The 13,276-nt window shown below is 34.7% G+C and overlaps 1 protein-coding gene across 1 annotated transcript; it reads left to right on the top strand.

The window, feature by feature from the left end:
• The first annotated feature begins 10,344 nt into the window (after positions 1–10,344).
• On the top strand, positions 10,345–11,050 carry LOC133858691 (uncharacterized). The gene has a single exon (XM_062294162.1). It carries the CDS (start codon positions 10,357–10,359, stop codon positions 10,882–10,884), a length of 528 nt encoding a protein of 175 aa, XP_062150146.1. The 5' UTR covers positions 10,345–10,356; the 3' UTR covers positions 10,885–11,050.
• Positions 11,051–13,276: the final 2,226 nt, after the last annotated feature.

Here is a 13,276-nt window from a genome sequence, read left to right as displayed (position 1 = left end):
TCTGCCAAGTCATGTTTGACCATGATGGATGGTGTCCAAGAAGAATGTTTTGAATATACAGCATTGTAGAGACGTCTGATGATGATCCCCACAATAATTAAGTTTAAGATTCTAATGTATAATTATATGCTTCTGTGCTTCTGTATCAATATTGTAGAAGAAAAAGAAGCATCAATGGCCAACTAGCATTTAAAGGGGACAATTGGAATGGGATTTAATAACATAGTCGTTTCCGTGAAGAATCTTCTCTCTCATCCATTATCCATTGCCTTTTTGTTTGTGTCCTAATCCAGTGCTTGGAATCAGCAACCACCCGCTGCTTTAAGCCTCTTTTATCTACCACAAAAGAAAAAATTTGAAAAAAATTATTCGTTGCTCTTTTCTCAACAATGATTATCTCTAAGAGTTTGTCATGATGGAAGAATTATATATATATATATATAAAATCCGAATGATGTACTGAAAAGTAGGGTTGGTAATTTTTTATATGACCTGCGAATCTGACACGAACATGATACGAAATTATTAGATTTAGGTTTAGACTAAACGGGTAAACCCGTTTATGACACGTTTATAAACGGGTCAAATGGGTCAACCTGTTTACGATCCTTATAAATGTGTCGTATTCGAGTTTCGTGTCTTAACTCATTTAGCTAATCATGTCGAAAAAGTATGGTTGGTAATTTTTTATACGACTTGCGAATCTGACAAGATCATGATACGAAGTTATTGGATTTAGGTTTAGGCTAAATGGATAGACCTGTTTATGACACGTTTATAAACGAGTCAAATGAATCAACCTGTTTACGATCCTTATAAATGTGTCGTGTTCAAGTTTCGTGTCTCAACCCATTTAGCTAATTATGTTGGGTTCGGGTTGGCAAGTTAACTCGGTCTACTCGACAAATAGGCCATTAAGAAGTGACAAAAGTGACAAGAGGTAGCTTAATAATTAAGTCATACATTGTCTGGGGAATTTCTTAATTCAAACATATATACTTTGAAACGACTAGGCTTTGTGGGGATTCGATTATTGAGTCCCATCAATGCCTACTTTAGCCAAAAATGATATAGACATCCTTCCACTTTCAAAGCCATATTTAAGAAGGAAAGAAAGAAAAAGATAATCTCGTAAGAAAACCACTCTACAAGTTCATCTGCCTAATAGTACTAATTCTTCCAAATATATTTGGATTTAATAACATTGAAAACATGGTTTCCACTATTAGCTCTCTTCATGAAATTTGGTGATACATAAATAATCGCAGTAGCAGCATATACATGGAAAATAATCAAGCCATTAGATCACAATCAAGTCAAGGATCTTCTCCACTTGAAAACTATACAGACTCATCAATCTTTAAATGGCTATTAATACGATTAACATGGTAAATCATGCCTTATAAAGAAAATCACATCTTATTGGTATCAATGCTACTATATTAGATAAGGAGCCTCTCCAATTAAAATGGGTATCCCAGAGGCAAAACACGGACTCTTTCACCTAACTTTTTTGTATAGTTTTATTTTTTTAAAAATGGCTTTACTAAATTAAATATCGGAGGTTTTCCGCGAGCACCACATTGGCCGCCGTCCCCTTGATAACTTTTCTTTTGTCTTGCACATGATTCATTGCTAGTCCGGTCGTTAAAAAAAATTGCAGCAACAAAATTCAAAATGACTATAGAGCATTCTCTCATATACGCATTTTGAAGTAACACTCTTGCACCCTTTGTTTTCTAAAGTTGATCGATCCTATACCACCCCTAGCATTGTAAGAACTCTAACGTCGTTTGCCGTCAGTCACACACACACACACACACACACATATATATGTTGTAGAAGATTGAAAAAAGAAAAAATTATGATAAAAATTAAGAATCATCGAGGTGAATGAAGGAGACAAAATTTGAACTCATGGTCTCTCTGATACAATGTTAAATCAACAACTTTGTCTCTTCATTCACCTTTCATTTCAGTTAAATGTTTCAGGTGCTGGGCTTCATTTATCAAATGAGGGTTTGAATTCACACGTGAGGGAGTGTTAAAATAAAATTAAAGAGTAATGCTATATGCAGTGGTCCCCTGCCCACTTCATTCAGGTAGATTGGATGCATATAGCATTACTTAAAATTAAATTATTAAATTTATTATTTTCTATCGACTTAAACTTTTAGAAAAAGCAATGATTTAACAAAAACCTTTTTTTTCTTATAACCCTTAGATCCGGGAAATAAGTAAGATGCAATTATTCCGGTAGTTGGATCCCCATATATCTTTGTGTTATTTCTCTTGCATCAAGTCTTGCAAAGCTAATTCTTTTCTTCTTGGTTTGGGACCAAAATTTCTAGAAGAGCTAATCGCTAGACACATAACGTACGTTGCCAATTTGACCCCTTCTCATCGTTGTTATGGAAGTATTTCCACCTCCCTCCCTTTCTTGTCTGCTGTAAGAATCAAGACCGGAAAAGACCCTTCTTGATCTCTCCCTCCTTTCTGTATTGTAGCTCCCAAAAAAAGAAGAAGGGAGTCCTGCAAGCCTCCTTTGCCAATTCCATTGGAGAAAATCTGTCAGCCATATAATTGCCATGTCTTTAATGTATTATAGATCTTGCATTTTGTGGAAACATTATGTATCACATTTGATAAGCTTAATTAGCTAATTATATAAAACATAATCGTTGAATATATCTACTAGCTAGCCATTGAAATCCAACACTAAGGCCACTAGAAAAGCTCCAGGAAAAAAAAAAACAAATATAAGTTCATTAATTTCTTGTTCTTGTTTGTCCCAACCTAACCACAATATAAAAGTTTTTTTTTTTTTAATTTTTTTTGGTCTTCAAAATTGAATGTCATTGTTGTGAACAGTGACTTAGAAGCTAGCAGAAACATTTTGTTTAATTATAGTCAGCCAAATGAGTAAATAGCCTTGACTTTCTATACCCTTTACCTTTCAAAAAGCAAAAGGTTTCTGGTACTAAAATATGACTTGGAGAATTACAACAATAAAATTATAAAAAGTAGCTAGGGGAAGCTTCCTGGTAATAATTATCTCTTCAATGTGAAGTACTCAATAAGATGCAGGAAGGTGAGACAGCAATAGTGACAAACAAGACCAAGAAAATAAAGTGAGCATACAAGAAACTAGGGTTGCTTTTGTGTTCCTCTTAGTCTTCTGGATGACTCTAGATTTAATCATCAGTTGGGTCTAGACTCTTTACTAGTTTCCACTTGTTAGAAAATTAAAATAGCACGACGGAATAAAAATAGTACCTCACTTGCATTGCTTTTGAATTGTTTCGTTGTTATTCCACGTGATTCTTTAGCGTCTTTTTCCTTATGGCAGTAGAGTATACCACTAGAATAACTAGCTAGAGTAAAAATCACAAACGTACTCACAGTCTAAGAGCACTAAAAAACACACACTGAGAGAGAGATTATCACTGCCGAACACACAATCACTCAGATTGTTATGTAATTCTCTAAAGGTGTCTCAACTGATCATCCAATAGAGGGCTATATATATATAGGCTTATTGGATCAGTAGCTGTTAATGCATGTTAGCAAGCAGATGATTCTCAAACAGTTCAAACACACAATAAGCATATATCAGCAAGCAGATAATCACACGAGACTTCAAACAAGAGATGATGACAGAGGATATATATATATATATATAGGATGTTGATTTATGTATATTTGTAATTCAAACATTCTCCTGTATATTTTGATGGAATAGGATTGATCAATGTAAACGGATTTGTGACGAAATATCAGGCAATTCCACACAACTTCAATGCTGAGATAGTTTTCGGTATGATAAAACAAGATTTTGTGAAATCATGTCTTCTCTTCTGCAAAACAATAAATATCAAAAAAGTTTGTTGGGGGCCAACCGGATTCACTCCAATACCTAAGTTAGTCTTTTGAGGAGAATTCAAATCAAGTCTGTATAATAATAAAAATCATCTGAAGAATACCCGGTGGTTTGCACCTATTTATAGATGGAATTTCAACTGTTCACTCTGAATAAGGTAAGAACTGATTCCTTGACTCCGAGATTTTTTTCCGGCCTACCTAGGATCCATACAATCCGAGTATCTCGGAATTTGATGCTTCCAAAATACTTTTAGTTTCTTGTGAAATTGTTTCTTGATGGGCTTTAGCCTTTTACCTTATAATGTAATTGGTTTTTCAAGATTAATATAAGTAAATGGGTTTGTATGAATTAAATAGGCCCATTTACTAATTGCTGAGAATATTTCCCAACATTCAATATTTCCCATTTTCCACTACCCGCCAAAATTTCTCACTGCCACCAAAAGACACAGCTTCCTCCTCGATCACTGTCCATCAACCCTCTCAGGTTTGCTTAAAACCATGTCATACTGCAAATAAATGTTATCAATCAGGTTGAGCAATCCACTACCGCTGCTTATAAATGTTAAACTAATGTATTTTTCACTTTTATTTTTTTATTTTTATTATTATGGGTTGACACGTTTATGATATAGCAGTCCAGCGTGACGTTTGGCTGATGTAGGCGCGCTGACTGCATTGTTTTGACATGTCATCTTTTAATTATTTAATATTCTATGAGTTGTGATTGGTGCACAACACAAGACACATAGAGTATAACCCATATGGTGGGTCACATCCCATGTGTTTTGTATTGTATAATTGTGTTGTGTAAAAATATTTTTCCGATGTTGCATCTATGGCCAAAAAAAAGTTAAAAATTCAACAGCAGGAGAACATAAGAATGAAATTGATAACTCTTAAACTTTAAAGAACGAATTGATAAATGGTCATACTTTATGGACCGTTTGAGCATTTTTCCCTAAAATAAAGAAAACATTTTTCTGAACTCATTTTTATATCCAAATGAACCATAATAACTGTCATTACATTCATAGTAAATGTGAGAGCATTCTTTGCTTTTAAGAATATGAAATTTGCCAATTGGTGCCTAAATTTTTTTACTTATGAGATTGTTCTACTCTCTCACCTAAATTGAAAGTTTGATTGAGGAAATTCAACTAATTAAGATGTACAATTCTTTAAAGTAAAATTCTTAAATGGCCAAAACTATGACTCCAAAGTTATAAATTTATATTATAAATTTTATAATGACTTAATTAAACCAAATTATGGATTAAAAAAAAAAAAAAAAAAAAAAAAAAAAAAAAAAAAGAAGAAGAAGAAGAAGAAGAAGAAGAAGAAGAAGAAGAAGAAAGATGAAAATTACACTTACACTTGCTCCTCATGATCTGACATGCCATTTGCAGATAGCTCCAAAACTATCATTAATTCTCATGTCTTACCATTTTCTTCTAGTTTTAATTTTAGCGTTTGGCATTAAATTAATGGAAGGAAAATGACGCACATTAAACAAGACAACAACAAAAAAAAAAAAGATATGAGATATTTGAAATGCCCCAAAATACTCTATTTTTTGGAGTTTGAATATCATATTTGATCTCCACATTTTTTTAAAAAAAAAATTAAATTAAATTAAATTAAAAAAGAAAAGAATATAAAAATAAAATAAAAATGAGAGAGATAAGGATTCATAGGGGTAGTTTGACCACCCCTAAAATTGATTTTTGGGTGGCCAAATCACCCATTTGACAGAGAGGTTGGCTTGGCAACCTCCAAAAGATTAATTTAGGGGTGGCGTCGTCTTGAAGGGTTGCTTAATTGTCAATTATGCCTTCAACTCTTTATTTTTATTTTTATTTTTGGCTGAAAGGTAATTTGGACATTTTCAGTAAAAAAAAAATAAAATTATGTGTAAGTTGTGTTAAAATATTGATTAAATTTACCTTTTTCTATCGGCTTAACCTTTTAGGATAAGTAGTGGTTTAACATGGTATTAAGACCAAAAGGTCCTGAGTTCAAACATTGTCTCAGTCATTCACTCTCATTTTTAATTAAATATTCAATGTGTTTGACATCACCTATTAGAAGGGAGTTTGAGCCCACACGTGAGGGAGAGTTTGTTAAAATATTAATTAAATTTACATCTTCCTATCCGCATAAGCTATTTGAGATAAGTGATAATTTAATATAAGTTTCGTGCACAACTTTTCATTTATTTTAATGCCAAACACTATCGAAGGGAGGTCAAATATGAGCAATAGTAACTTATCAGGCGCCGGCGCGTGGCTCGTCGGCGCCGGGCCGGTCGTCCTTTGCACTGCTAGTCGCTGGATTTGCTTATTTTTGGGCATTTTTGCTATTTATTTGCTTATATATTTTTATGTTGCTTAGGTTATTGTCTCATTTTAGGGGAGACTCTTGTATTTGAATTTGTGTTGGTGTTTTTCTTTTCTGTAGTTTTAGATTCAAGCTTTAACAGTGTTTTTACCACTTCAATCTCCTTTGGGTGGTTGTTTTGATCCTAAGTGGGGGTATAGATACGCTTGTCTTATTATGTACCTCTTCGGCTTATGAAACCGCATTGTGCGGCCCATTGAAATGACCAAATCATTTATTTGTCTCATTTTCTACTTTTCGTATATATTTTTAGCACTGTTTTGGTTTGTTCTGGGTCTATTGTTGGAGAGCCCACCCCTTTTTCTTTTATAGGATCAGCTACTTCTTCCTTTTGGATCAGGAGTGGTAATGATCTCCCATGTAACCTTTTTCATAAGTCAACTAGGAAAAGAAAATTAATTTTTTCCAAAAAAAAATAAGAAAGTTAAAAGAAGGATGAGAATGTTGTTATCTTCTGCTTAACGCAGGAAGGATAAGAACATATAGTGATAATCAAGATGAACAAATTGATGAGATCGAGACTAATTGTTGGAAGAGGTGAAAAAATTGAAGGTTTGGATTTTGGGAGACATGATTTAATTACCAACATGGCGAGGATCCTTGTTCGCTTAGGGTATCCAACTGTAGGGGTGAAATAACCATTTGCTAACCGCCTATAACGCTAACCGTACAACCGTAAAACTATTAAAACTGCTTTAAAAACCGTCCTATTGGAGTTGTTAGTGATTTTTACAGAGGTGGTTAGCGGCTATGACCGCTAATCGCCTTTATTATTATTATTATATTTTATATATGAAACAACGTCGTTTTGAATTAGGTTTTAAGTCTAAACAAAATATCTCTTTGGCTCTCTCACTCTTAGTGTGCGCTGCACACCCTCCTCTCTCACTCTCTCATTCACAATCGAAGTAGCAACCAAAATCCTCACAACTCCTCCAAAGTTCATCGCCATTTCGATCTCCCTCTATGCCGTCTCAATCCCCTTCTCCGCCCTTTTGATTCCTTTCTCTGCCTTCACAATTCCTCTCTCCACAAACTCGATCCCCTTCTCCGCTGCAACGAACCCTTCCCTCACAATCTCCTTCGCTTCCTCCTCCGCCTTCCTCAGCTTATTCCTCAAGCCGAACAACGGAATATCCTGCGCAATTGACAGAGATTCTCTCGCAGCTAGATCCGTCGACGCGGTCAGTAGATCTAGGCATCCCTCATCCATGTATCACTTTTAAGTTCAAGTCTGAATCTCCATTCTCTCTCCCTGTTTCCTTTCTTGGGTTAGTTGAGTTTTTGTGCTTTAATGTTAAATTTTGAAGAAGATCGATCTGAGTTTTGTATGTGGATGAGCTTGATTGATTTTTCTATAGATTTTTTGAAAGAAATTTTCTGTGGGTCTTTGTATTGAAGACTATATGATGTTTCATTTATTTATTGTTTTATAGCCATTATTCTATGATCTCCATGTGAATTCTCCATCCCTTAACTTTTTGATTTTGTGTCCAAACTTTAGGCTTACTTTTGATTTTTTGTTTTATGTTATTGTCTCTAGCCAGCATCTACATCGAAGATTTGAAAGTCATTTATCACAAAGATACCCATTTTGGTTTAGGCAAAAAAAAAAAAAAAAAAAAATTGGTTGGCGGTTGGCAGTTTTTGCTAACCGCTCATGCGGTTGCGGTTAGCGGTTTTGGCCAATAACCACTAACCGCAACCGCATTTTCACCCCTAGCCAGTTGGTTCAGCTAGTTAATTACCACAAATTGCACATCTGGGGCTCCCATGGCAGTTTTTGAAGTTAGGAAACTTCACTTTAACCTTGAGCTCAATTACATTTGTAATTATCTCTCTAAATTTAGTGTATTCATTTTTTATTTTATTTATTTTTTTAATTTCACCCCTACGTTTAGATTTTTTGTTAAATCCTAATAGATTGATGTTAAAATTTTCAAAATACCCCTATTTTCATAGAGAAAAAAAAATTGTAAGGATTTAAGTGTTAGTCAGGATTTGATTGAATTTACAAAAATACCACGTCTGAATCTTAGATTTTTTTTTTTTCTTTCTTTTTTTTTTTTTAAAAAAAGAAAAGAAAAGAAAAAGAAAAACAGGGTTATTTTGGGAATTGTGATAGGATATAGCGGAAAATCCTAACAAATTGGTGAAATTGAAAAAAATAAAATAAAATAAAATAAAAAATGAATACACTAAATTGAAATTTTTTAAAATTTAAAAGGATAATTACAAAACGACGACCATTCAAATGAGTTAAATGAAGTTTTCTAATTTTTTTTTTTTTGAAAATCAGTTGTTACATATGTGCAAAAACAGTTAGGTGATAGGCATCCCTTCTTTTTTATCCTGTAAAATGAACTCAATGGGCATCTTACCCCCAATCATAATGCATTGGTATCGTGGTGTGGGTGCTGTAGTTTCGCATCTTACATTTCTAAATTACTACCTAACTGTTTTTGTTTTTTTTTTTTTTTTTTTTTTCATGTCCACGTAAGAAGTGGGTGAAGAATTCGAATTAGTGACCTCCGTTTCATGAGGTGTGATCTCTAGCCGATTGAGCTACCCCTTGAGGACATTACTACCTAATTGTTAATATCTCTCAAACTATTAATTGTGTCAATATTTTTTCAATGATAAAAATATCATTCATAAAATTATAAAAATTCTTAAAATTACAGAAAAAAGGAAACAAAAACAAAACAAAAAAAATTAAAAATTAAAAAACAAATAAGAAAATAAAAAACCAAGGTTTTTCATTTTTTTTTTTGGGATAATTGCACCGTTGGTCCCTGTGGTATGCCATAATTATTTTTCACTCCTTATAGTTTTAAAAGTTTATGGGAGGTCCCTGTACTATGCAATAATTACGTTTTACTCCTTGAGTCAATTTTCCGTCCACAACTTTGACGGAATCTGTTAGCTCTACACGTCAGCGCCACGTGTCGCCAATAAGATGGCGACACGTGTCCATCTTATTGGGTCACCCCTTTGGAGTTTCCTTTTATTCTCGTTTTTTTTTTAATTTTTTTTTTCAATCTTAAAAAAAAAAAAAATTGTTTTATTTTTTTTAAAAAAAAAATGTTTTTTTTATTAAAAAAAAAATAAAAATATATTTGTCTTATTGAAACTTTTTAAGGTTATTTTTATATTTTATTGACTTTAGGGGGACATTGACATTTTTTTGGTAATTTAGGGAGGACATTTACACAATTAATAGTTTTGAGGCACATTGACAATAGAGTAGTAGTTTGAGGAGGGTATGCGTACTTTTTCCCAATTATTTACTTATCCTTCTCATATTGAGCAATTACTATAATTTCAAAATTAATTACTAACATATAAGTTGGATAGAACTCCATATAGGAGTATAATTTCAATTCCATATTTTGCACCTGGTAGCACACAACTTGATTCAATTTTAATTAGAAGTTGCATACTGAATCTGTAATTTTAAATTAAGTTGTAGAAAATGTATGGTTTGAAAGGGTATTTTTAAAAAATTATAATGCTAAAAATATAGAAAAATTTGTATTTTTAAATCGCATGCAATGAAGTGTGTTTTTAAAAACATATTATTCTAAAGATTAAACTGTAATTTTAAAAATCTCACTTTTAAATAGTGCATTTCAAAATCACAAATTCGGACAGATCGTAATTCAAGGGGCCCGAAGTGTATATCTTTTCTGCATCCCTCAGGCCCATTAAGAAAAGGCCCATCCTTTTGAGGTTGGACAGACTCGAAATCAACCACAGGTCCACAACCTAAATAAAACGAAATATCTGGTCTTTATAAAAGTAAGGATAAAATAATCCTTTTACATTTTTCTTCACAAAATTTATTTTTACTTTTACAAGGATCGGGTAATTTCCGGTTCAAATAAACGGGAGATGATTCAAATACAAATAAAAGTTCTACTTTAAAAAAAGAAAAAGAAAAAGAAAAAGAAAAAAAGTCCTAAAGTCTCTGAGCCCAATGTTTGACCATTCTGTGGCTGCCATCTGTAGCACAAACAATGTACACTCTGTTTATCAAAAAGACCTCCACGTATCCCCCTAATTACACTTTACATGCTCAGGAGGAGTCAGGGCCTCTCTCTCTCTCTCTCTCTCTCTCTCTCCACCGCCAGGAAACTCAACTCCTTGCTCTGTAAGAAAAGCACCCAGAAACAGAAATCCCAGAAAGCAAGAAACCCAGATCTAGAGGAAATGGCACTGGAGTGGGTGGTGCTGGGGTACGCCGCGGCGGCGGAGGCGATCATGGTGTTGTTGCTTACTATTCCTGGGCTGGACGGGCTCAGGAAGGGGCTGATCGCTGTGACTAGGAACCTTCTGAAGCCATTCCTCTCGGTGGTGCCCTTCTGTCTGTTTCTTCTGATGGATATCTACTGGAAGTACGAGACACGCCCCAGCTGCGAGACCCCGGAGTCGTGCACGCCCGCCGAGTACCTCCGCCACCAGAAATCCATCATCAAGAGCCAGCGCAACGCCCTCCTCATCGCCGCCGCCCTCGTCTTCTACTGGCTCCTCTACTCCGTCACCGCTCTCGTCGTCAGGATCGAGCAGCTCAACCAGCGCCTCAAGGCCCGCCGGGACTGATGCCTTTGGAGATGAGTTAATCGGATCTGTGTTTTTTTATTTTATTACAAGTTTTGTATGAAACTGGATCATGTTCTCTAGGATGTTCGTTGTTTTAATGGTATATGGAATTTGCGGATTATTGGGTCAATGCTAATGGCGGTTGTTGTTTTGATTTCTAGGATAATTTCTTGATTCGTCTATTTCAGTTTTGTGTTTCTGCATATGGGGTTCACGATTATTTATGATTCTGTTCTAATTTTTCCTGTCCTAAAACCCGACTCCTCCACCCCAAAATAAAATAAAATTTTGATTGGGGCTTCCGGTTTTATTTTACCCAATTCACTAGTACCAGATGCAGCCATGCTTTTCTGATTATTGCGTTCATTGTGGATAGTGTTGGCTGTACATTGTCAAATTCTGGGTTATTCTGCCTTGGCGGATATGCAGAGGGACTAATTGGTGCTTTTGTTGAAAAAGTTTATACTTAGGTTTTGTAGCTTTCAGATGATGTTTCTAATATTTGGATATGAATGCCTCGTGTGAAAAAAGAGGTAGTATCGTAGGGAAGAAGGATGAGACTGGAATGGGGGTTATTCGATTGCCCTACTGGTCATAAAGCATCAATTGATTGTTTGTGGCAGTTCATACTGAGTCAAAATGTGATAAAAAAGAAGTCATCTTCAAGCTTAGCCTGTTAGCTTTAAGCTTGCTTGGGCTTGCTTTAAATTCTGTTGATTTGACCCCAAACTGACATTATGTTTTAAGTTTTGATGCAATTCAGTGTGGTTTTTGTATATCGATATATTAGGATGCATAGTTTGCAAAAGGGGTATTATTATTCTTGTTTGTGAGCCACTGCCTCTGAACTTGGATTTCTCCACGATTAACTCATGTACAAAGGAAATATAGGCCTCTTCTAATTCTTTTTGAACAAACTTTCTCTTTCTAGATAGGCGTTTCTCTTGTACACTTCGTATGTGCATGACTTTGCACTTTTAATGATATTTCTATTACTTATATATATATATATATATATATATATATATATATATATTGAATGAGATGAGAGCAACCTACCTTTGAGCAGCTCTATTTTTTTTTTTTTTTTCACAACCTAAGACCCCAAACACCAACCACCCCGAACCTCTTTTCCTCGCTTTCATTAAATGGGTGTTATACAAGTCTGTGAGCCTAGATTTTAGATTTTGCTGTGTGATTAATTTGTGAAGCAATATCTCTTGCCCATACTTTTAAATCTGGTGAATGAGCTTGGACGAGCTCAGATTAAACTACAATATGAACTGCTTTATTTGTTACCAATCCAATGTTTTCCTCCACCTTGATGCTTCCTCCCTTTTCTCCAACAAAGCACATCTGTTCCTTTTTCATGAGAAATTTAATCAGACTCGACTCGAGTTCTTTTGGTCTAGACTCATATGATGCAATCATAGTTTTTGCCCAGTGCTCAAGCTTCGATTCTAAATTAATGCAAAATAACTGAAAACAAACTTCGAAAAAGCAGGTTTTCAAAACCCTAGACTCCTCTTCTCCCTCCCCGTCAGATATCTGGTCTTTTTCTACCTAAAAATTTAGAGTTGTTTGGCTCATCTCATGGAACCAGGCACACTGCAGTCCAAGGGTTGAGCTTGACAGTTCTCCTTAGATTATTGCACAAACAAGCTCCAGGCCAAGCTTTGAGCCTGGTTTTAAATGTCATGAATTTGCATGAAAAAGGTGAGAGACTGAAACAGTTGTATACTCGTAGCTTGACTTGTGCAGCAGATAGACCTAGCTTCGGACCTGAGCTTTAGATCTTGTGAATGAATTGAGGCTGTACTAACTTCACTCTTCAATTAGAGTTATCTATTCCTTGTTGATTAGTCAAGTGATTCAATTAGGGTTATCTATTCTTCTTCTTCTACTTGACTATAAGCTCGAGTCGTTTTCGCTTAATAGACCAAACCGTCTGAATATCATATAGATAACATGTAACAACTTAAAAATAGCATAAGTATGCTTCCAATCATCACAATGTTCGGGAAAAAAGCCCTTCATTTCAAGATCATGTTTTTTTTTTAGTAGGTTTGAGAAATTTTGAAATTTTATAGCGTAGACTTGCCTAAAAAACAACGATGTTCTTCAGACTTCACACATGTTTTAACTTAGGTCATTTCTTCAGAAGGTGTTCTTTGGATAAGGATGAGGGAGGAAGATTTGACTTAGGTTAATCCTTTTATAAAGCTTCGTCTTTTGCAGGGTATATCAGTAATTGCACACAAATGTTCATGGGCATTTGCGTCCCATAATTGCATAGTTAAGATTGATTTTGGTATTTTAGTCCATTAAAAAGTCCTTGGCCCATGTCCCGAATTGATGGGTAATTTTGGTATTTCATGGGGTAAAAGTGGGG

Source organism: Alnus glutinosa, chromosome 1 (genome assembly GCF_958979055.1).
Source record: "Alnus glutinosa chromosome 1, dhAlnGlut1.1, whole genome shotgun sequence".
Classification (NCBI taxonomy): domain Eukaryota; kingdom Viridiplantae; phylum Streptophyta; class Magnoliopsida; order Fagales; family Betulaceae; genus Alnus; species Alnus glutinosa.
Note: the sequence above shows the minus strand (reverse complement) of the source record. Positions and strands in the feature narration are given on the sequence as shown.